Source organism: Stegostoma tigrinum, chromosome 46 (genome assembly GCF_030684315.1).
Source record: "Stegostoma tigrinum isolate sSteTig4 chromosome 46, sSteTig4.hap1, whole genome shotgun sequence".
NCBI lineage: Eukaryota > Metazoa > Chordata > Chondrichthyes > Orectolobiformes > Stegostomatidae > Stegostoma > Stegostoma tigrinum.
In genome coordinates, this window is record NC_081399.1 from 2,263,858 (window position 1) to 2,286,385 (window position 22,528).

The window sequence follows — 22,528 nt, forward strand, 5'->3', positions numbered from 1 at the left end:
TGGTACAGACACCATGGGCTGTGTAACCACTTGTTGTGCTGTCCTGACCTATCATTCAACATGTGAAGGCTGTTCCCTTGAAGCAAGTTATTCTTCTAATGGGTTGTTCTCTGTTTGTTCAGCCGTCTCTCTCTGCAATGACAACTTTTGCTGAATCCCTGTTGAGGCTACGCAACGCTTTTGCGAGCGGGAAAAGCCATTCTGTGGAATTTCGCATCAGTCAGTTACAGTCCCTGATCAGACTGCTGGAGGAGAACGAAGCAACACTCCTCAATGTTCTCAACCAGGATCTGCACAAGGTCTGTGCCAGGTTCGAGATCAGAGCCCATCACCCAGTGGGAGAGCCCATCACTCAGTGGGAGAGTCCATCACTCAGTGGGAGAGCCTGTTACCCAGTGGGAGAGTCCATCACCCAGTGGGAGATTCCATCACCCAATGGGAGAGCCCATCACTCAGTGGGAGAGCCCATCACTCATTGGGAGAGTCTGTCACCCACTGGGAGAATCTATCACCTAGTGGGAGAGTCCATCACCCATGGAAGAGTCCGTCACCCAATGGGAGAATCTATCACCCAGTAGGAGAGTTCCTCATCCAGTGGGAGAGTCCATCACCCAGTGGGAGAGTCTGTCACCCAGTGGGAGAGTCCATCACCCAGTGGGAGAGTCTGTCACCCAGTGAGAGAGTCCGTCACCCAGTGGGAGACTCCATCAACCAATGACAGAGTACAGAGTCCGTCACCAGTGGTAGAGCCCATCACCCAGTGGGAGAGACTGTGTCACCCAATGGGAGAGACTGTGTCACCCATTGGGTGAGACCATCACCTGACGAAGGAGCAGTGCTACAAAAGCTTGTGATTTCAAATAAACCTGATGGACTAGAGCCTGGTGTTGTGTGGCTTCTGACTTTAGCCAGTGGTAGAGGGTGTGCAAGATTTTTTCACACAGTGGGAGCATCTGTCAATATGTAGGAGAGGCTGACTAATACCAACCCGTTGTGTCTTGCAGTCGAAGTTTGAGGCAATGATTGCTGAGATTGGATTTGTGAAAAATGAAGCAATTTCTGCAATGAATAACATCAAATACTGGGTCTCAGCCGAGTTTGTGGAGAAGACATTTGTAGGTATTGGGAGGGACTCTCTCTCTCTCTCGCTGATTGTCTCCTGCCATTTCTCAATCCTTCTCTCTTCATTTGACTTCCTCGGTCCTCAGTCCCCACTTCTCTGTCTCCATCTCTCTGACTCACAATTCTTCCCTTTCCTTTGTGTCCCTCCATCTCTCTGTACCTGTTTGTCCATCTCTGAACTGTCCTATCTCAATATCTCTCCATCTATTTCTGCGCCTCTCAGTCAACTCTCACCCTATCTGTCTCTCTTCATCACTCAAATTCTCTCACCTTTTATTCTATATACATTGCTGTAAGTTGGATGTAGGAACTAAAATAATGTGTGAATGTTTCACGAGGAGAACATTTTCACAGCTGGACGCGCTGTGTGAGAGAACCAATTTGAGATTCAGTGCAGATTGAGTCCTGTTTGTTTTTGTTCACACCTGGAATATAGTGTGCGGTTTTGGTCTCCATTTCTGAGGAAGGATGCTCTTGCTCTCCAGGGAATGCAGCGAAGGTTCACCTGGCTGATTCCTGCGAATGATGTATGAGGAGAGATGGACCAGGTTGGGATTGCTTTCATTGGAGCTCAGACGAAGGAGAGGGAGGGGAGATCTCATATAGACTTAAAACATTCTAACAGACTGGGCAGGGTGGATGCAAGGAGGATGTTCCTGATGGTGGGTGTGCCCAGAACCAGGGGTCACTGTATGACCATTTAGGGTGGAGATGAGGATACATTTCTTCACCCAAAGGGCCTGTGGAATTCATTAGCACAGGAAGTAGTCACTTCCAAAATACTGAATGTATTCAAGAGATGACTAGATATAGCACTTGTGGGATTGTGGGATCGAAGGTTATGGGGAGGAAGCAGGATGAGGCTGTTGAGTTGGATGATCAGCCATGATGGTGAAGAATGGCAGTGCAGGCTCGAAGGGCTGAATGGCCTCCTGCTGCTCTTCTTTCCTATATTTCGATGGGAAACGGGCATGGTTGGCTGGGCCCAGCATTTGTTGTCCTGTCCCTAATTGCCCCCCTTGAGAAGGTGGGGGTGAGCTGCCTTCTTGAACCGCTGCAGTCCATATGCTGTGGGTTGACCCACAGTGTCCCTTAGGGAGGGAATTCCAGGGATTCTGACCCAGTGACACAGAGGGAATGGGGATATATTTCCTAGTCAGGGTGGGGAGTGATTCGGAGGGCAACTTGCAGGGGGTGGGGGTCCTACGTACCTGCTGCCCCTTGTCCTTCTGGATGGAAGTGGGTTGTGGGTTTGGAAGGTGCTGCCTGAGGATCTTTGGTGAATCTCTGCAGAGCATCTTGTAGCTGGTACACACTGCTGCGACTGAGCGTCGGTGGGGCAGTGCAAGCTGATCAATATGTTTCCTTGCACAGGCTGAGTGCTGTTTTCTGAATGCTCCTTGGTACAACCTGAGGGCTGTGTTTCTTTATGTAGGCTGAATGGTGAGTTCCTTTGTACACGTGGAGCAGTGTATTTCTTTTGGAACAGGTCAACTCTGTGGTTGTGAGGGATAATGGGAACTGCAGATGCTGGAGAATCCGAGATAACACAGTGTGGAGCTGGATGAACACAGCAGGTCAAGCAGCATCAGAGGAGCAGGAAAGCTGGTGTTTTGGGCCTAGGCGCTTGTGTTTGGGTGTGTGTACCTGTGTGCATGTGTGTGTGTGTCCATGTGTATCTGTGTATGTGAGTGTGTCTGTGCATGTGTGTGTAGGTTTGGTGTGTGTACGCCTGTGTGTTTGTGCGTGTGTGATAGTGTGTGTGTGTTTGTGTGTGCGTGTGTGTGTTTGTGCATATGTGTGTCTGTGTATGTGTGTGTGTGCACGTCTGTCTGTGTATGTGTGTGAGTGTGTATGTGTGTGTGTTTGCGTCTGTGTGTGTGGGCATTTGTGTTTGTGTGTGTCTGTGTGTGATTGTGCCTGTGTGTGTGTGTGTGTGTGTGTGTGATTGCGTTTGTGTGTGTGTGTGATTGTGCCTGTGTGTGTATGTATTTGAGTGTGTGTCTGTGCCTGTGTGTGTGATTGTGCCTCTGTGTGTTTGTGTGTGTGTCTGTGCCTGTGTGTGTGTGTGATTGTGCCTGTGTGTGTATGTGTGTGTGATTGTGCCTGTGTGTGTGTGTGCATGTGCGTGTGTGTTTGTGTGTGTGTCTGTGCCTGTGTCTGTGTGCATGTGTGTGATAGTGCCTGTGTATGTGTGTGTGATTGTGCCTGTGTGTGTGTGTGCCTGTGTGTGTGTTTGTGCCTGTGTGTGTGTGTTTGTTTGTGTGTCTGTGCCTGTGTGTGTGTGTGTCTGTGAGATTGTGCCTGTGTCTGTGTGTGTGTGATTGTGCCTGTGTGTGTGTTTGTGTGCATCTGTGCCTGTGTGTGTGTCTGTGCCTGTGTGTGTGTGTGCCTTTGTGTGCGTGCGTGTGTGTGTGTGTGTATGTCTGTGCCTGTGTATGTGTGTGCCTTTGTGTGCGTGCATGTCTGCGTGTGTTTGTCTGTGTTTCTACAGTCATTCAGAGATCCCAGCTGTCTGCAGATTAAATGTGGCTCAGAGGGAGGCAGAATCCTCAATGTGAGACCATTCAGCCCATCATATCTGAAAGTGGCTCTCTGAATGGAGAATTTACTTCAGCCCATTCTCTTACCTTCTCACTGGAGCTCTACCCATTCTTCCTCCCTGGCTGTGAGGATGCGGATAAGACACAGATTGGGAATGATGCTTATCTGCCCCGCCAACCCCTACTGACGCACCCCTCGTGTATCCTAGGTAACCAAGCTGGACCAATGCTTCATCCGGAAGGAGCCATTCGGAGTGGCACTGATCATCGCAGCCTGGAGCCACCCCGTTCAGCTGCTGCTAACCCCCCTGGTTGGAGCCATCGCTGCAGGTCAGTATCGGCGGCTGGGAATATGTGGCACAGCAAGATCCCAAAACCCATCACCACCCTGAGCCTCACATGGGCACGGTGAGATCCCAGAATCCTGGGGTCAGTGGCAGTCGGGCGTTGGGGGGAGGGTGGTTGGAGCGTGCAGCGAGATCCCAGACCCCTGTTACCCCCCTGAGCCTCGCAGGGCATGTGGACGTCGAGCCGCGATGAGATCAAATTGAAGGCGCCGAAGGGCCTGCGGTTGCTCATATTTTGTATATCGGCGTGAAACGGTTTCTTCCCAGAGGCTTGATGTGTTAGGTACATTCGGGATTGTCTGCTGTTTCCCTCCTTGAGGAGCACAAACGGTCTGATGGATAAGCACCGAGCATCCCATTTTAACCCTCCGGCTTCACTCTGTTTGTTTGTGTTCAACCTCAGGCAACTGCGTTGTGCTCAAGCCGTCTGAAGTGAGTGTCAACACAGCAGCTCTGCTCAGCAAACTCATCCCCCAGTATCTGGACAAGGTGAGTCCCGGTGTAAATCCTCGATTTTGTCATCTGCCACAGTGAACGGGGAGACGAATGTAGCGGGGTGTGACACCTTTCACTGCCTCACTGACACATTCAGCCCCCTTCTTCAACCTGTCCCACCAAGAACAGGAGCAGGCCATATCGCTAATCTCCATCCTGGCCCATGGAAAATAGGGCATTCAGCCCCCTTCTCTAGCCTATCCCACAGGGATAGGATGATCCCATTTAGCTCCCATCTCCATCCTGGCCCATGGAGAATAGGAGGAGGTCATTCAGCCCCATATCCAGCCTATCCCACAGAAGCTGCAGGAGGCCATTTAGCCCCATCTTCATACTTTCCCATGGAGAACAGGAGGAGGCCATTCAGCTCCTTCTCCAGACTGTCACACAGGTACAGGAGGAGGTGGCTCACCACCGCGCCCCCAATCTCCAGTTGCTCCTCAGAGAACAGATGCAGGCCATTCAGCCTCACAATCCCAATTTTACATATTAATCAGATCTGGGTTGATCAATATTTTAAACCAATTTAGCAGCATTTGTTCAGTAACTTTAATCCCTTTCCCATTATAAAAAAAGTGTCAGTTTTGAAATCTCCCACTGACTGCCAGCTGGAACAGACTGACGTAGGGACAGCATTCCAGATTCTAGCAGCTCTCTCCGAGTGAAGATATGCTCCCTGAAGCCACCGCTGAACTCATTTCAATTTTAATGTTCTGATTACCTTGTTCTGCACTGCCCCCTTCTAAATCCAGCTCCCACTCGATTCAGCTGGGATTGTGTCAACCTGTCTGTACAGTTAACATCATCAGCATTTCTCATCGTCTCTCTGCTTTTTTAAAAATCCCAGCAAGTAACATTCACAGCACACCATGACCAACTCCAATAATCTAACAGTACCCAACCACCGTCCCTTTACATTCAATGGTGTTACCATCACTGGATCCCCCACTACCCACATCCTGGGGGTTACCATTGACCAGAAGCTCAACTGGACCCACCACATAAACACAGCGGCTACAAGAGCAGGTCAGAGGCTGGGAATCCTGCAGCGAGTAACTCCCGTCCTGTCTCCCCATCTACAAGGCACAAGGCAGGAGGGTGATGGGATACTCCCCACTTGCCCCTGGATGGGGGCAGCTCCAACAACACTCCAGAAGCTCGACACCATCCAGGACAAAGCAGCCCCCGCTCGATTGGCACCACATCCACAAACATCCCACTCCCTCCCCCCACCGACGCTCAGTCGCAGCAGTGTGTACCATCTACAAGATGCTCTGCAGAGATTCACCAAAGACCCTCAGGCAGCACCTTCCAAACCCACGACCCACTTCCATCCAGAAGGACAAGGGGCAGCAGGTACATGGGACCCCCACCCCCTGAGCCCCTCTCCATCCTGACTTGGAAATATATTCCCATTCCCTCAGTGTCGCTGGGTCAGAATCCCTGGAATTCGCTCCCTAAGGGACACTGTGGGTCAACCCACGGCACATGGACTGCAGCGGTTCAAGAAGGCAGCTCACCCCCACCTTCTTAAGGGGGGCAACTAGGGACAGGGCAATAAATGGATACTGAATCTAATGTGTCCAGATCTGATGATGAATAAAATAAGGTCTCATCATAAATCAGAATTAAACCTTCCTAATCCAGTTTAATTCTTTTATAATTGGGAATAAACCATTCATGATTTCCTAATCTCAGTCCCTTAAACCTCTGACCCCATTAATGCTGTTTGATGGGGACAGGGTAGAGGGAGTTTTACTCTGTATCTAACCCCATGCTGCCCCTGTCCTGGGAGGGTTTGATGGGGGCACAGTGCAGAGAGAGCTTCACACTGTATCTAACCCTGTGCTATCCATGTCCTAGGCGTGTTTGATGGGGGCACAGTGTACAGGGAGCTTTAGTCTGTATCTAACCCCGTGCTACCCCTGCCCTGGCACTGCTTGATTGAGAGAGTGTGGAGAGAGCTTTACACTGTACCTAACTCCTTGTTATCCATGCCCTGACAGTTCAGAGAGACCTTTATTGTGGATCTTACCCTTTGCTGTCCCTGACCTGGGAATGTTTTATTGGTGGGTGGGGGGGGGAAGCAGTGCGGGGAGAGCTTTACTCTGTCTCTGACCCTGTGCTGTCCCAGTTCTGGGAGTGTTTCCAGGGGACAGTGCAGAGGGAGCTTTACTTTCAGTTAAAAGTTTTGAGCTGACTATGGAAGTGTTGTGGGCAATATAGAGGGATCCTTGCTCATGCTCAGCCCCTGAGCTCTGTTTGTATCATTCCAGGACTGTTTTGCTGTGTTCAATGGAGGGCCAGTCGAGACAAGGAAACTTCTGCAGTACAAATTTGATTATATCTTTTACACAGGTGAGAGGGTCTACCAGACTGAGACACGTGAACGGGCACCAGACTGAATACATCGCAGGGACAGCGGGAGGCTTCGACAAGTCAGTTAAAATAGAGGTGCAAAGCCGAGATACTAGAGAAGGGACACAGGAGGTGGTTAGACAGGACATTCAGAGTGTGGTCTGGACATGAGGGGAACAGAGTAAATATACACTAGAGGCACAAATGCTAGACACTAAACTAAAGATTTAAAGTCGGCCTGTGGACTTGTTGTATGGAGGGGCGGGTGATGGAGTGAAAACTGAGAGGCTAAACAAACACAGGGAGAGTCTAAATTCAGAATAGGCACTGATGGATTGACAAGAATATGTATGGTGTCTGGGAGAGAGAGTCCAGAATGTAAATGGAAACTGAGGCAATACCTAGAGTGGATGGAGGGTGAGGGAGTGTCTAGAGTGTGAATAGAGACTAGGAGAGTGACTCGAGTGTATGGACACTGAGGGAGTGCCTAGCCTCTGAATGGAATCTGAGGGAGAGTCTAGGCTGAGTAGAGACTGAGGGAGTGACCAGACTGTGAATGGAGACTGAGACAGACCTCAGACCGAATGCACACTGAGGCAGACCACAGACTGAATGGAGACTGACACAGACCCCAGACTGAATGGAGATTGAGGGAGAGTCTAGACTGTGAATGGAGACTGAGACAGACCTCAGACCGAATGCACACTGAGGCAGACCACAGACTGAATGGAGACTGACACAGACCCCAGACTGAATGGAGATTGAGGGAGAGTCTAGACTGTGAATGGAGACTGAGGCAGGCCACAGACTAATTGGAGACTGAGACAGACTCCAGACCGAATGGAGACTGAGGGAGAGACCAGGCTATTGTAATGTAAAGGTATTTTTGGATGTGACACAATGACAACCTGTTATCGGCCTGTGCCTGCGCGGGTGAGATGGTAATGGGAGAGATGTGTCTCAATCAAAGGTTCTCCCAAGAAGGAGCAGTGGGTGTCGGGACGGTGTGAAACAAATATTTCTGCCACCATTTGCTGCTGAATAATGAACCCACGCTTCCGCTCCATCTCTCCCCAGGGAACAGTGCGGTGGGGAAGGTCATCATGAAAGCGGCTGCTGAACATTTGACTCCTATAACGTTGGAGCTTGGAGGCAAGAACCCATGCTACGTCGACCAGAGTTTTAATCTCGAGAGCACAGTCCAGCGCCTCGTCTGGGGACGATTCTTTAACAGTGGCCAGTGCTGCATCTGTCCAGATTATGTGCTCTGCAGTGAAGAGGTGCAAGAACAGTTGGTCCCAGCCATCAAACAGTGTCTGAAAAAATTCTACGGAGAAGAAACAAAAGAAAGTGCTGATTATGGAAGAATAATCAATGAACATCATTTCAATCGACTGCAAGACCTCCTCAATTCTGGCCAGGTGGCAATAGGAGGCGATACAGACAAACAGGAGAGATATATTGGTAAGCATCTTTAAATATTTCTGCAAGTCCCGGTCAGTATAACTGGGTCAGCGAGTTAAATACAGTGTCCCCGTCCCAATCAGTGTAACTGAGTCAGTGAGTTAAATACAGTGTCTCTGTCCCGGTCAGTATTACTGGGTCAGTGAGTTAAATACCGTGTCCCTGTCGCTGTCAGTATAACTCAGTCAGTGAGTTAAATACAGTGTCCCCGTCGCGATCAGTGTAACTGAGTCAGTGAGTTAAATAGTGTCCCCGTCCCGGTCAGTATAAGTGAGTCAGTGAATTAAATACAGTGTCCCCGTCCCGGTCAGTGTAACTGAGTCAGTGAGTTAAATACAGTGTCCCAGTTCCGATCAGTATAACTGAGTCAGGGAGTTAAATACAGTGTCCCCGTCCCAGACAGTATAACTGAGTCAGGGAGTTAAATACAGTGTCACCGTCCTGGTCAGTATAACTGAGTCAGTGAGTTAAATACAGTGTCCCTGTCCCGGTCAGTATAACTGAGTCAGTGAGTTAAATACAGTGTCCCTGTCCCGGTCAGTATAACTGAGTCAGTGAGTTAAATACCGTGTCCCCATCCCGGTCAGTATAACTGAGTCAGTGACTTAAATACAGTGTCCCCCTCCCGGTCAGTGTAACTGAGTCAGTGAGTTAAATACAGTGTCCCCGTCCTGGTCAGTACAACTGAGTCAGTGAGTTAAATACAGTGTCACCGTCCTGGTCAGTATAACTGAGTCAGTGAGTTAAATACAGTGTCCCCGTCCCGGTCAGTATAACTGAGTCAGTGAGTTAAATACAGTGTCCCAGTTCCGATCAGTATAACTGAGTCACGGAGTTAAATACAGTGTCCCCGTCCCAGACAGTATAACTGAGTCAGGGAGTTAAATACAGTGTCACCGTCCTGGTCAGTATAACTGAGTCAGTGAGTTAAATACAGTGTCCCTGTCCCGGTCAGTATAACTGAGTCAGTGAGTTAAATACAGTGTCCCTGTCCCGGTCAGTATAACTGAGTCAGTGAGTTAAATACCGTGTCCCCATCCCGGTCAGTATAACTGAGTCAGTGACTTAAATACAGTGTCCCCCTCCCGGTCAGTGTAACTGAGTCAGTGAGTTAAATACAGTGTCCCCGTCCTGGTCAGTACAACTGAGTCAGTGAGTTAAATACAGTGTCCCCGTCACGGTCTGTATAACTGAGTCAGTGAGTTAAATACAGTGTCCCCGTCCTGGTCAGTATAAGGGACTCCGTGAATTACATACCATGTCCCTGTCGCTGTCAGTATAACTGAGTCAGTGAGTTAAATACAGTGTCCCCGTCCCAGTCAGTTTAATTAAGTCAGTGAGTTAAATACCGTGTCCCCGTCCCGGTCAGTATAACTGAGTCAGTGATTTAAATACAGTGTCCCCGTCCCGGTCAATATAACGGACTCCGTGAATTAAATACCGTGTCCCTGTCGCTGTCAGTATAACTGAGTCAGTGAGTTAAATACAGTGTCCCTGTCCCGGTCAGTATAACTGAGTCAGTGAGTTAAATACAGTGTCCCCCTCCCGGTCAGTGTAACTGAGTCAGTGAGTTAAATACAGTGTCCCCGTCCCGGTCAGTTTAATTAAGTCAGTGAGTTAAATACAGTGTCCCCGTCCCGGTCAGTACAACTGAGTCAGTGAGTTAATTACAGTGTCCCCATCCCGGTCAGTATAAGTGAGTCAGTGAGTTAAATACAGTGTCCCCGTCCCGGTCTGTATAACTGATTCAGTGAGTTTAATACAGTGTCCCCTTCCCAGTCAGTACAACTGAGTCAGTGAGTTAAATACAGTGGCCCCGTCCCGGTCAGTATAACTGAGTCAGTGAGTTAAATACAGTGTCTCCGTTCCGGTCAGTATAACTGGGTCAGTCAATTAAATACAGTGTCCCCGTCCCGGACAGTATAACTGAGTCAGTCAATTAAATACAGTGTCCCCGTCCTGGGCTGTATAACTGAGTCAGTGAGCTAAATACAGTGTCCCCGTCCCGGGCTGTATAACTGAGTCAGTGAGTTCAATACAGTGTCCCTGTCCCCATCAGTATAACTGAGTCAGTACATTAAACAGCACGCTCCCTCAGCACTGACCCTCCGACAGTGTGGTGCTCCCTCAGCTCTGACCCTCCGATAGTGCCCGCTCCCTCAGCACTGACCCACCGATAGTGCCCGCTCCCTCAGCACTGACCCTCCAACAGTACGGTGCTTCCTCAGCACTGACCCTCTGACAGTGCCCACTCCCTCTGCACTGCTCCTCCAACAGTGCGGCACTCCCTCAGCACTGACCCTCCAACAGTGCCTGCTCCCTCAGTACTGCCCCTCCGACAGTGCCCGCTCCCTCAGCACTGCTCCTCCAACAGTGCGGCTATCTCTCAGCAGTGACCCTCCGACAGTGCGGCGCTCCCTCAGCACTGACCCTCCGACAGTGCCCACTCCCTCAGCACCGACCCTCCGACAGTGCCCACTCCCTCAGCACTGACTCTCTGACAGTGCCCGCTCCCTCAGCACTGACCCTTGAACAGTGCGGCGCTCCCTCAGCACTGACTCTCCGACAGTGCGGCGCTCCCTCAGCACTGACCCTCCAACCTTGTCTGCTCTCTCAGCACTGACCCTCCAACAGTGGCTGCTCCCTTAGCACTGACCTTCTGGCAGTGCCCGGTCCCTGAGCACTGACTCTCCGACAGTGCCCGCTCCCTCAGCACTGACCCTCCCATAGTGGCCGCTCCGTCAGCACTGAGCCTCCGACAGTGCCCACTCCCTCAGCACTGAGCCTCCGACAGTGCCCACTACCTCAGCACTGACCCTCCAACAGTGCGGCGCTCCCTCAGCTATGACCCTCCGACAGTGCCCACTCCCTCAGCACTGACCCTCTGACAGTGCCCACTCCCTCAGCACTGACCCTCCAACAGTGGCTGCTCCCTTAGCACTGACCATCTGAAAGTGCCCGTTCCCTGAGCACTGACTCTCCGACAGTGCCTGCTCCCTCAGTACTGACCCTCCGTCAGTTCCCGCTCCCTCAGCACTGCCCCTCTGACAGTGCCCGCTCCCTCAGCACTGATCCTCCCATAGTGCCCACTCCCTCAGCACTGACCCTCCAACAGTGCCCGCTCCGTCAGCACTGAGCCTCCGACAGTGCCCACTACCTCAGCACTGATCCTCCAACAGTGCGGCACTCCCTCAGCGCTGCCCCTCCGACAGTGCCGCGCTCCCTCAGCACTGACCACCCGACAGTGCCCACTCCCTCAGCACTGACCCTCCGACAGTGCCCACTGCCTCAGCACTGACCCTCCGACAGTGCGGCGCTCCCTCAGCACTGACACTCCGACCTTGCCCGCTCTCTCAGCACTGACCCTTCAACAGTGGCTGCTCCCTTAGCACTGACCATCTGACAGTGCCCGTCCCCTGAGCACTGACTCTCCGACAGTGCCTGCTCCCTCAGTACTGACCCTTTGACTGGGCACTTCAACACAAGCCATGTAACGCTATTTTGTTTCAACTTTATGAAATCACTGATAACTCTTGCAATAATTTTGGACAATTTGTTTGCTCAGTGGAACTGAATGTTTGGAAATGTGTAACTGAGAGTCGATGATCAGTTTATGATGGCGGTTGAGGGAGCCGTTGAATAGTCTTTGTCAGATAGTCACATGCAGCACTATGGGAATTGTATGTGCACAGCATCTGATTGTCCAATCGAGCAGGATTGTATTTGCTCGAGGGATAGTCTCGATCAGCTGAATGGTCTTCCCGTTCTCTTTGTCTATGTCTTCTGTGCTTGTTCACTTCCTGTTTCCCGCAGTGTTTGTAATTTTTCCCGTATCTTTTGCAAAGGTGTGAGGAATGCTTGCTTTTCCTGTGCGTTGGGACTCCACTGACTCTGCACCTTCTGCTCCCAGGTCCGACAGTCCTGGTAGACGTGAAGGAATCTGATGCAGTGATGCAGCAGGAGGTTTTCGGCCCAATTCTGCCAATCATCAACATCAACTCCATGGAGGAAGCCATCGCCTTCATCAACAGGCACCAGAAACCGCTGGCCCTCTACGTTTACGCCAGCAACACTAAGGTTGGGAGGTTTCTGATCAAGGTCCCTGTCTGGGTATTGAGAGCTACTGACAGAAAGGCCCAGAGTGTAGGAAGCTCCAAGCTCATCCCATGTGTGTACCATCTTCCGAAGCTGGCCTGCATCGCCTTGCTGGGTCCACAACATGTTGCATAGAGATCCCTGAGCTCGATCCACAGCTTCAGGCTCCTGCTCTGTGTCACAGCTGAGTGCTCCCCCTCTCCCGACCACAGCAGCAGGCCGAATGGCCAGTGCTGCTATCACTGCCTGAGCAAGGCTTCCCCATTGGTCAGAGGGCTTATAATAATGTCTCTCTATTGGTCGCTGTGTTCTGTTCCATCACGCTTATTTTGGTGGGTGTGTTCAGTATGATGTCTCTCTATTGGTCAGTGTGGTCTGAATGCTTTCTTTCTATTGGTCAGTGTGGTCTGAATGATGCCTCGCTCTTGGTCAAGGTGTTTTGAATGATTTCTCTCTATTGGTCAGTGTGCTCAGTATGATGTCTCTATTGGTCAGTGTGTTCTGAATGCTTTGTCTCTATTGGTTGGTGTGCTTCAAATGATGTCTCTCTATTGGTCAGTGTGTTTGGTATGATGTCTATCTATCTATTGGTTGCTGTGTTGTGGATGATGTTTCTCTATTGGTCAGTGTGTGCCAAATATTGTCTCTCTCTTTCTCTATTGGCCAGGTTGTTTTGAATAATGCCTTGCTATTGGTCGGTATGGTCTGAACGACGTCTGCATTAGTCACCACACCTCTTGCCTGCCAGCATCATCCCCGCCTCCTTGACCTGTCCATCTTCCCTCAACTGACGAACCCCTAAATAGGCTCTGATGAAGGGTCTAGGCCCGAAACGTCAGCTTTTGTGCTCCTGAGATGCTGCTTGGCCTGCTGTGTTCATCCAGCCTCACATTTTATTATCTCTGCATTAGTCAGTGTATTCTTGGTGATACCTCTCCGTTGGCCAGTATACTCTGTATGAAGTCTCTCTATTGGACAATGTGTTTTGTATGCTGTCTCTCTATTGATCGGTGTGTTCTGAATGATGTCTGCCTATTGGTCAATGTGTTCTGAATAATGTCTGTCTATTGGTCAGTTTGTTCCGAATGATGTCTGACTATTGGTCAGTTTGTTTTGGATGATGTCTGCCTATTGGTCGGTGTGTTCTGAATGCTGTCTTGTCTATTGGTCAGCATGTTCTGAAATAAGTCTCTCAATTGGTCAGTCTGAAGTTATATCTATCTCCCTGTCGGCCATTATGCTCAGAATGATGTCACCCTCTGTGCCCCTGAGACAGTCAATCCCACTGCATGGGTTCGTATTCCTGCACGACCCAATAACTGTGGAAAAATGGCATATCCTGAACCTCCCACATTGATCACGAGATAAATTGAGCAGAGATAAACACCGAACGATCTGTAAAACACAGGGCCATGATGTAACCCAACTCAATATCAAACATCTCCATCTCTCTCTGTTGTCTCCATCATCCTCTGTCTCAGTCTGTCTCTTTCACTTACCCTCTCTCTGCTTCTGCCATTCTACCTCTTTAAATCAGTCTCACTTTCTCACTCACCACATCTCCATCATACCATTGTCTCCATCTCTCTCCCTTTCTGCAAGCCTCTCCTTCTGTTGTGCCTCATGTCTCTCTATCCTTTGCTTTCTCTTTCTATACCCTGTCTTATCTCTTACCCCTTCATCTTTCTATTACCCCCCCTCTCTCTCCCTTGCTCCTCTTTTTATTAGTTCGAACCTCTCCATATCTCTCCGTTTATCAATCTGACCCTGCGTGCAAGACCCGGATTTCCCAGAGCCTCTGGGCAACATCCTGTTAAATTAAAGCTGGATGTAAGCGCTGGGGCCACTGTCCTGTCAGATCCCTGAATGCGGCTAAAGGAGCTGAAGCTGTGGTCAATATAGATGGTTCACGCGGTTCAGCTGGAATAACCCTGCAGGGCACAGGAACAATCTTTTGAACCAGCAAGTATTCAGATCTGACCCTCATTAATAATCCAAGACAAGAACCCCCCCACCACTACCAACCCCCAAGCTGGTTCCAAGTTAAATGGACCTCGGGGAGCGTTCAGAGATAATGGGAACTGCAGATGCTGGAGAATCCGAGATAACAAAGTGTGGGTCTGGATGAACACAGCAGGCCAAGCAGCATCTCAGGAGCACAAAAGCTGACGTTTGCGGCCTAGACCCTTTTCTGATGAAGGGTCTGGGCCCAAAACGTCAGCTTTCGTGCTCCTGAGATATTGCTTGGCCAGCTGTGTTCATCCAGCTCCACACTTTGCTACCCCAGAGAGTGTCGTTGTACAGAGGCACCTAGGGTTGCAGATTATTAATTCTTTGAAAGTGGCGTCGCAGGTAGATAGGGTCGTGAAGAAGCCATTTGGCATGCTTGCCTTTGTTGGTTAAAAGCATTGAGTGAAGGCATTGGGAGGTCATGTCGCGCCTGTACAGGACATTTGTGAGGTCACCTGCGATAGAATGCCGTGTACAGCCCTGGTCACCCTGCTGTCGAAAGGATGTTGTTAAACGAGAAAGGGCGCAGAAAATATTTACGAGGATGCTGCTAGGCCTGGAGGGTTTGCGCTACAGGGAAATGCTGAATGTCTTCCTCGGAATGTTGGCGGGTACAAGTATAATATTTAAGAGATGGTGTCTCAGTGGGTTAGCACAGCGTCAGAGATCTGCGTTCAATTCCACCCTCGGGCGGCTGTCTTTGTGGATTTTACACATTCTCCCTGTGTCTGCGTGGGTTTCCTCCGGGTGCTCCGGTTTCCTCCCACAGTCCAAAGATGTGCAGGTTAGGGTGGATCGGCTGCGCTAAATTGTCTTATTGTGTCTCAGCTTGGGGAAGACAGGGATGGTGTAGGGGTTGGGTCTGGGTGGGATGTCCTCAGAGGGTCTGTGTGGACTCGATGGGCCAAATGGCCTGTTCCCACACTGTAGGGATTCTATCTCCATTCTATGTTTGGAAAGCAACGTAGATCAGAAAAGTTTAGAGGGGATATGGGTCAGGTGCAGGCAGGTGGGACTAATTCAGTTTGGGATTCCTGGTTGGCATGGACGAGTTGGATCTCAGGTCAGTTTCCCTGCTGTATGACTGCGACTCAAAGAGAGTGAAAGGTCCAGAGACAAACTATTCTTGACCAATAATCAGGAGGCTGAAATTAAACATGGAGATGTGGTAGGACATAAATTGTACATTAGCCTTCGCAAGGACAGGATTCGAGTACAGGAACAGGGGTGTGTTACTGCAATTTAACAGGATCTAGGTGAGACCACCCCAGAATATTGAGTGGGTCTCCTTATTGGAGGGAGGGTGTTCTGGTGATGGAGGGGGTTCGGCGAGGGTTTAGCAGGCTGATTCCAGGGATGGCAGGACTGACGGACAAAGAGAGACGGGATTATATTCACTGGAGTTTAGAAGAATCGGGGGTTAATTCATCGAAATCTATAAAATATAAACAAGGCACGAAAGGGTGGTAAATACAGAAAGAGTGTTCCTGAAAACTGGGGGATCTAGAATCGTGGGTCACAGTCTAAGGATACTGGATAGGCCATTTAGATCTGAGATGGGGAGAAACGTTTTCACCCAGGGAGTGGGGTGCATGTGGAATTCTCTGCTATGGAAAGCAACTGAGGCCAAAACATTGAAAGTTTTCAAGAAAGAGTGAAGAGATTTTGGGGTCAAAGGGGTCAAAGGTTACAGGGGAGAAAGTGGGAACAGGGGACTGAGTTGGAGGCTCAGCCGTGGTTGTGTAGAATGGGGGAGCAGGCTGGAAGGGTTGAATGACCTCACTCCCCCGCTCCCCTGGTTCTCTGTCTCAAACAGCCGGGAAGCGATGAACAGAAGACCAAGAGTTTGTTGGGATTTCCCATGACGGCAAAAGAGAATCGACGTAATCGCAGCGAGTCCAGAAAAATAGCCAAAGCTGTGTTGTGCTTGTTCACCAGGGTTGTGTTGGAGGGATTGTCATCTCAGACATTGCTCAGACGATGGTGACCCTGTGGAATTTTGCACAAAAGGCTGCAGGGGTCAAGTCACTCCCCTCAGGAGGAATTAGATGAATCTCCAGAAGATTACTACGTTCAGGGGTATGGAGGGAGTGTGGGATGCTGGTGTTGAGACAGAAGATCCCATTCTCTCCTCCCCACCTCTCTGTGCCCATCTGTCTTTCTCTGTCTCTCTCAGCCCCCACACCACCTTGTGGTATCTCTCACTCCCTGCCTCTTCCATTTGTTTCGTTGTCTCTTTGGGTTTTTCGTTTTTGTTCTTTTACATTCCATCTGTTTCTGCCGTTGTCTCACTTCCACACCATCTCTCCCTCTCTGATTGTCACTGCCCTCCTGCCTCTGTCTTGCTGCCTTTCTCTTTCTTTGACTTTGTCCGCTTCTCTATATTCGTCTCTCACCTCGTCTCCCACTTATTCTTCATTCCTTCCGACCTGTCTACCTGCACCTTCACTATCTACTGTCTCTTTTGACTTCCTGCATTGCAGTCTGCCCCTTCTGCTTCTCTGCCTGTTTCTCACTTTCTGATTCTCTCCATGTCTCTCTATCTCTGCCGCTGTCTCTCTCTGGCTGTCCGTCTATCTTGATCTGTGTTTGCCTCTCACTGTCTCTTTGCCTCTTCCTTTCTGTCTCACATCCTTTATCTCAGAGAGAGATTTTCACCTCTCTGTGTTCCTTTCCCACTCTCTTTTCTTCCCCACTATGTCTCTCTGTCTGCGTCGTTCCTGCATGCCCCGTTCTTCTCTCTCATTCTCTGGCTCTGTCCCACTCTTTCTTTTCTGTCTCCCACCTTCTCCCCCTCGTTTTCACTCCCCTTCCTCTATGCCTTCTCCCTCCCTTATGCAATGTCCCTGTCAGCATCCCAGCCGCCTCTGTTTCTGCCGTCTGTGTGTTATCAACAAGACTGAGACCCTGTAAATTTAGATGAAAGTTTCCATCTGCCCTGGCTGTTTCTCCAACTCGATGCTGTGTTTCCAGGTGGTGAATGAAGTCCTGGAGAAAACCAGCAGTGGGGGCTTCTGTTCCAATGAGAACATGGTGCAGATGACTCTCAACACGTTGCCCTTCGGAGGAATTGGTAAGTCTTCCACCTGGGGCTCAGGCCCATACAACAGAGTGGGAAAGGCCCAGGTTCCAATCACGGCCTGTGCCTCTCACTCACTCTCTCTCACACACACACACACACACACACACACACACACACACACACACACACACACACACACACACGCGTGCGCGTGCACTTAACGCATACACACACTTAACAGAGACACAACTTACTACATACATACACAGACACACACTTAACACATACACACACTGAACACATACGCACACATACACATATTTATGCGCATATATACACACACATTTAACACATACACACATACACACGCATACACATATTTATGCGCATAGATCTAATAGATCCAACGTGATCATGCATTGGCTGAATTGGTCCAATGGCACTCGCAGTATTGTTTCCTCCCATTTTTCTACATTCCAATGAGCACAGGCCCGACCTCCTCAACCTCTCCTCCTAAGGCAGTTCCCCTTGAATCATATGGTAAAGAGACCACTGTGCTTGTAGGCCAAACCTACATCAAATAGATGCTGGATAACAAAATGTGGAGCTGGATGAACACAAAAGCTGACGTTTTGGGCCTAGACCCTTCATCAGAAAGCCTCTCTGATGAAGATGCTGCTTGGCCTGCTGTGTTCATCCGGCTTCACACTTTGTTATCTTGGATTCTCCAGCATCTGCGGTTCCCAAATTACCTCAAATACATGCTGGCCCCACTTACCAGCACAGTGAACCTTCTCTTCACTGCGACCAGTGCCAGTCTATATTCCCTTAGGTAAGGGACCTAAAACTGTTTGCAGTACTCCGGCAGTGTTCTCACTCGTGATTTTGCAGATTGTCCCAGTTTTGATACTCCATTCCCTTTGAAATAAAGGCTAACATTCCAGTGGTTTTTCCCACGATCCACTGAATTTGGATGTTACTTTTCCTTGTGATTCACGAATGAGGACTCTGCAACTTTCTGCAGTCTTTCACTACTTAAGTATGTATTTGACTCTGCCGTTCTTTCTCCCAAAGCACAGGACCTCACATTTTCCAACATTAGATTCCACCTGCCAAGTTTATACCCATTGCTTCACCTGTCTGCTGGCGTTTCATGGCATCCTTACTCATTGCCTCCTCACTATTAATGTCTTGTCTGAAAACAAAAGGTCAAATTGAAGCAATGAGCTCAGACAAAGTAACAAAGTGTGGAGCTGGATGAACACAGCAGGTCAAGCAGCATCTCACAAAAGCTGGCGTTTCAGGCCGAGACCCTTCATCAGAGAGGGGGGTGGGGAGAAGGAACTGGAATAAATAGGGAGAGACAGGGAGGCGGACCGAAGATGGACAGAGGAGAAGATAGATGGAGAGGAGACTATAGGTGGGGAGGGGATAGGTCAGTCCGGGGAGGACGGAGAGGTCAAGGAGGCGGGATGACGTTGGTAGGTAGGAAATGGAGGTGCGGCTTGAGGTGGGAGGAGGGGATAGATGAGAGGAAGAACAGGTTAGGGAGGCGGGGACAAGCTGGGCTGGTTTTGAGATGCAGTGGGGGGAGGGGAAGAGCTGGGCTGGTTTTGGGATGCAGAGGGGGAGGGGAAGAGCTGGGCTGGTTTTGGGATGCAGTGGGGGGAGGGGACGAGCTGGGCTGGTTTTGGGATGCGGTGGGGGAAGGGGAGATTTTGAAGCTGGTGAAGTCCGCATTGATACCATTGGGCTGCAGGGTTCCGAAGCGGAATATGAGTTGCTGTTCCTGCAACCTTCGGGTGGCATCATTGTGGCACTGCAGGAGGCCCATGATGGACATGTCATCTAAAGAATGGGAGGGGGAGTTAAAATGGTTCGCGACTGGGAGGTGCAGTTGTTTATTGCGAACCGAGCGGAGGTGTTCTGCAAAGCGGTCCCCAAGCCTCCACTTGGTTTCCCCAATGTAGAGGAAGCCACACCGGGTACAGTGGATACAGTATACTATATTGGCAGATGTGCAGGTGAACATCTGCTTAATATGGAAAGTCATCTTGGGGCCTGGGATGGGGGTGAGGGAGGAGGTGTGGGGGCAAGTGTAGCACTTCCTGCGGTTGCAGGGGAAGGTGCCGGGTGTGGTGGGGTTGGAGGGGAGTGTGGAGCAGACAAGGGAGTCCCGGAGAGAGTGGTCTCTTCAGAAAGCAGACAAGGATGGGGATGGATAAATGTCTTGGGTGGTGAGGTTGGATTGTAGATGGTGGAAGTGTCGGAGGATGATACAAATATGGGAACATGGATTGGGATGAGGTCAATCAGCCCCAAGATCCTAACCCACCATTTCAGAAGATCAAGGCTGAGTAGAATTTAACCTTAAGTTCAAATTCCCGTTGACCCCATTAACATTTCACCCTTTTCCTTGAACACAGGCCTGTCCACCTTGGCCACAATAATGTTTCCAGAGCTCCGATTGGACTACCTTTTCAGAGAGCAGACTTCCAAAGCCACATGGCAACCTGAGAAAAATAAATATTCACCACCTCTCTGTATGAAAGGGGCAATCCTTGCTTTTCTCTAAACGGTGATTACCCATTCTAAACTCATCCATTTAAAACATTTTCTCCACATCAATCGTTCAGTCAGATGGAGACAGAGGGATAGTCAGAGACGGACACTGTGGCCTTCCCTCAGCACTAACCCTCCGACAGTGCGGCACTCCCTCAGCACTGACCCTCTGACAGTGCGGCGCTCCCTCAGCACTGACCCTCTGACAGTGCCCGCTCCTTCAGCACTGACCCTCTGACAGTGCGGCACTCCCTCAGCACTGACCCTCCGACAGTGCGGCGCTCCCTCAGCACTGACCCTCTGACAGTGCCCGCTCCTTCAGCACTGACCCTCCGACAGTGCGGCGCTCCCTCAGCACTGACCCTCCGACAGTGTGTCACTCCGTTAGCAATGACCCTCTGACTGTGCGGCATTCCCTCAGCACTGACCCTCCGATAGTGCTCGCTCCCTCATTACTGACCCTCCGACAGTGCAGCGCTCCCTCAGCACTGACCCTCCGACAGTGCCCGCTCCCTCAGCACTGACCCTCTGACAGTGCCCGCTACCTCAGCACTGACCATCTACAGTGCCTTCTCCCTCAGCACTGACCCTCCGACACTGCCCGCTCCCTGAGCACTGACCCTCCGACAGTGCCTTCCCCCTCAGCACTGACCCTCCGACAGTGCAGCGCTCCCTCAGCACTGACCCTCCGACAGTGCCCGCTACCTCAGCACTGACCATCTACAGTGCCTTCTCCCTCAGCACTGACCCTCCGACAGTGCCCGCTCCCTCAGCACTGACCCTCCGACAGTGCCCGCTCCCTCAGCACTGACCCTCTGACAGTGCCTTCTCCCTCAGCACTGACCCTCCGACAGTGCAGAGCTCCCTCAGCACTGACCCTCCGACAGTGCCCGCTCCCTCAGCACTGACCCTCTGACAGTGTGGCTGTCTGTCCATCCTGATCATTTGGTCTGGAACACTGCACAGTATGGTTGGAGAGAGTTGATGTGGTCTCTTACTGAATGTTGGCAGGTTACAGTGGGATCGGCATGTATCATGGGAAGTTCAGCTTTGACACGTTCTCCCATAAGCGGGCATGTCTGCTGAAGAGCCCTGGGATGGAAAGGTTCAATGCCACCCGTTATCCTCCCTACAACGAACAAAAACTCAACTGGCTCCTCTGGGCCACTGATGTCAAGAAGAGAGACTGTAGCTGTCAGCTGTTGTAGATCCGGACCGTGAGCATATCAGCAGAACCTTGAACAGCTCTCCCCTCCAGTCATTCAGCATGAATACCTGTTATTGCATTAAAACCTGTTGTTATTTGTTGAATACCTGTTACATATCACTCTTGCAACCCTGCTCCTCACAACAGGGAACAGCAAACCCCTTGCTCCTGCTTTCTCCTCCAGGACAATGAATACATCTCTGTCTATCAATTGCACAGCAGGATTCCACACATCCGCACTGCTTGCAGATACCTTGCTTTGCAGCTCTTATGTTTTCACGTTGCCATTCTGTTTAAAACTAAAATGTTCATCCTGTAATAAATCTTGGATCCAATAACGCTTCAATTTGATTAAAGTTTTTGAAGTCAAAATCTCACTGACCCTCTCTGTGATTCTGGTTGAAGTACATCATGGGTTTTCTTGCACTCTGCTGTGTCTGTCCTCCTGAGTCCTGGATTAGAGGAGGGAATGGGAATACACTGGGTTGGTGGAGGGAGTGTGTGCAGAGTTTATGGTGCAGAGTTGCTGATATCAGTGCTGACTCTGAAAGGCTGTCATCTTTTCACTCACTCGTGGGACGTGGGCGTCATTGGCCGGGCCAGCTCTCATTGCCAGTCCCCAGGTGCCCCCTCGTCATTTCAGTCCAGGGTCATTTTAGTGGCCTTTGAGCATTGAGTATCCAGTTAGTCAGGTCTCACCGAGGACCTTAGTGAGATGGATCGGTTTGGATGACAATTGTTGGTAGTTTCATGATCATTATCAGACTTGTAACTCCTGACTTGTTTGAATTTTCCTTTGCTGGGATTTGAACGCCTTTCCCCAATATCCCAACTTGGTCTCTGGGTTACTATGCTCGTGGTAATGACACAGAACGTCAAGCGGTAATGGCTGGATTCTCTCTTGTTGGAGATGGTCATTGGCTGGCACTTGTGCGGCATGAAGTTATTTGCCAGTTATCACCCCAAGCCTGGATATTGTTTAGATCTTGCGGCATATGACCACTGACTGCTTCAGAAACTTCACATTCTGAAGCAGTGGCATATGTGTCAAGGATCGAAAACTCTGGTTAAATCCGAGCAAATCATTTGGATGGAACAAGTGTTGTTCAGACTGTTTGCGAGCATTCCAGGGAGAGACGAGTTTAAACCTTCAAATTATGTGCATAAATTCCAACTGGGATCAAAGTGAATGAGGACTGTGCTGCAGAGCCATTAAAGATGAATCAGCTCAGTAAACGTTTGAATTTGTATGTCTGGCAGCATGTGACAAAACAGAACTTACTGGAGCAGAATTATGACTGCA

General features: G+C 50.1%; 1 protein-coding gene across 1 annotated transcript; it reads left to right on the top strand.

The window, feature by feature from the left end:
* The first annotated feature begins 137 nt into the window (after nt 1-137).
* Nucleotides 138-21,226, top strand: aldh3b1 (aldehyde dehydrogenase 3 family, member B1). The gene is made up of 8 exons (XM_059642803.1): nt 138-299; nt 3,875-3,995; nt 4,416-4,501; nt 6,784-6,865; nt 7,943-8,329; nt 12,240-12,406; nt 17,408-17,507; nt 21,030-21,226. The coding sequence occupies exons 1-8, from the start codon at nt 138-140 to the stop codon at nt 21,224-21,226; spliced, it is 1,302 nt and encodes a 433-aa protein (XP_059498786.1).
* Nucleotides 21,227-22,528: the final 1,302 nt, after the last annotated feature.

Bases quoted from the DNA above. Each gene is read 5' to 3' on its own strand.
- aldh3b1 (XM_059642803.1), top strand. From the start codon at position 138: ATGACAACTTTTGCTGAATCCCTGTTGAGGCTACGCAACGCTTTTGCG. The intron at 6,866-7,942 runs GTGAGAGGGTCT...ATCTCTCCCCAG, and splicing joins TGATTATATCTTTTACACAG to GGAACAGTGCGGTGGGGAAG. The intron at 8,330-12,239 runs GTAAGCATCTTT...TTCTGCTCCCAG, and splicing joins CAAACAGGAGAGATATATTG to GTCCGACAGTCCTGGTAGAC.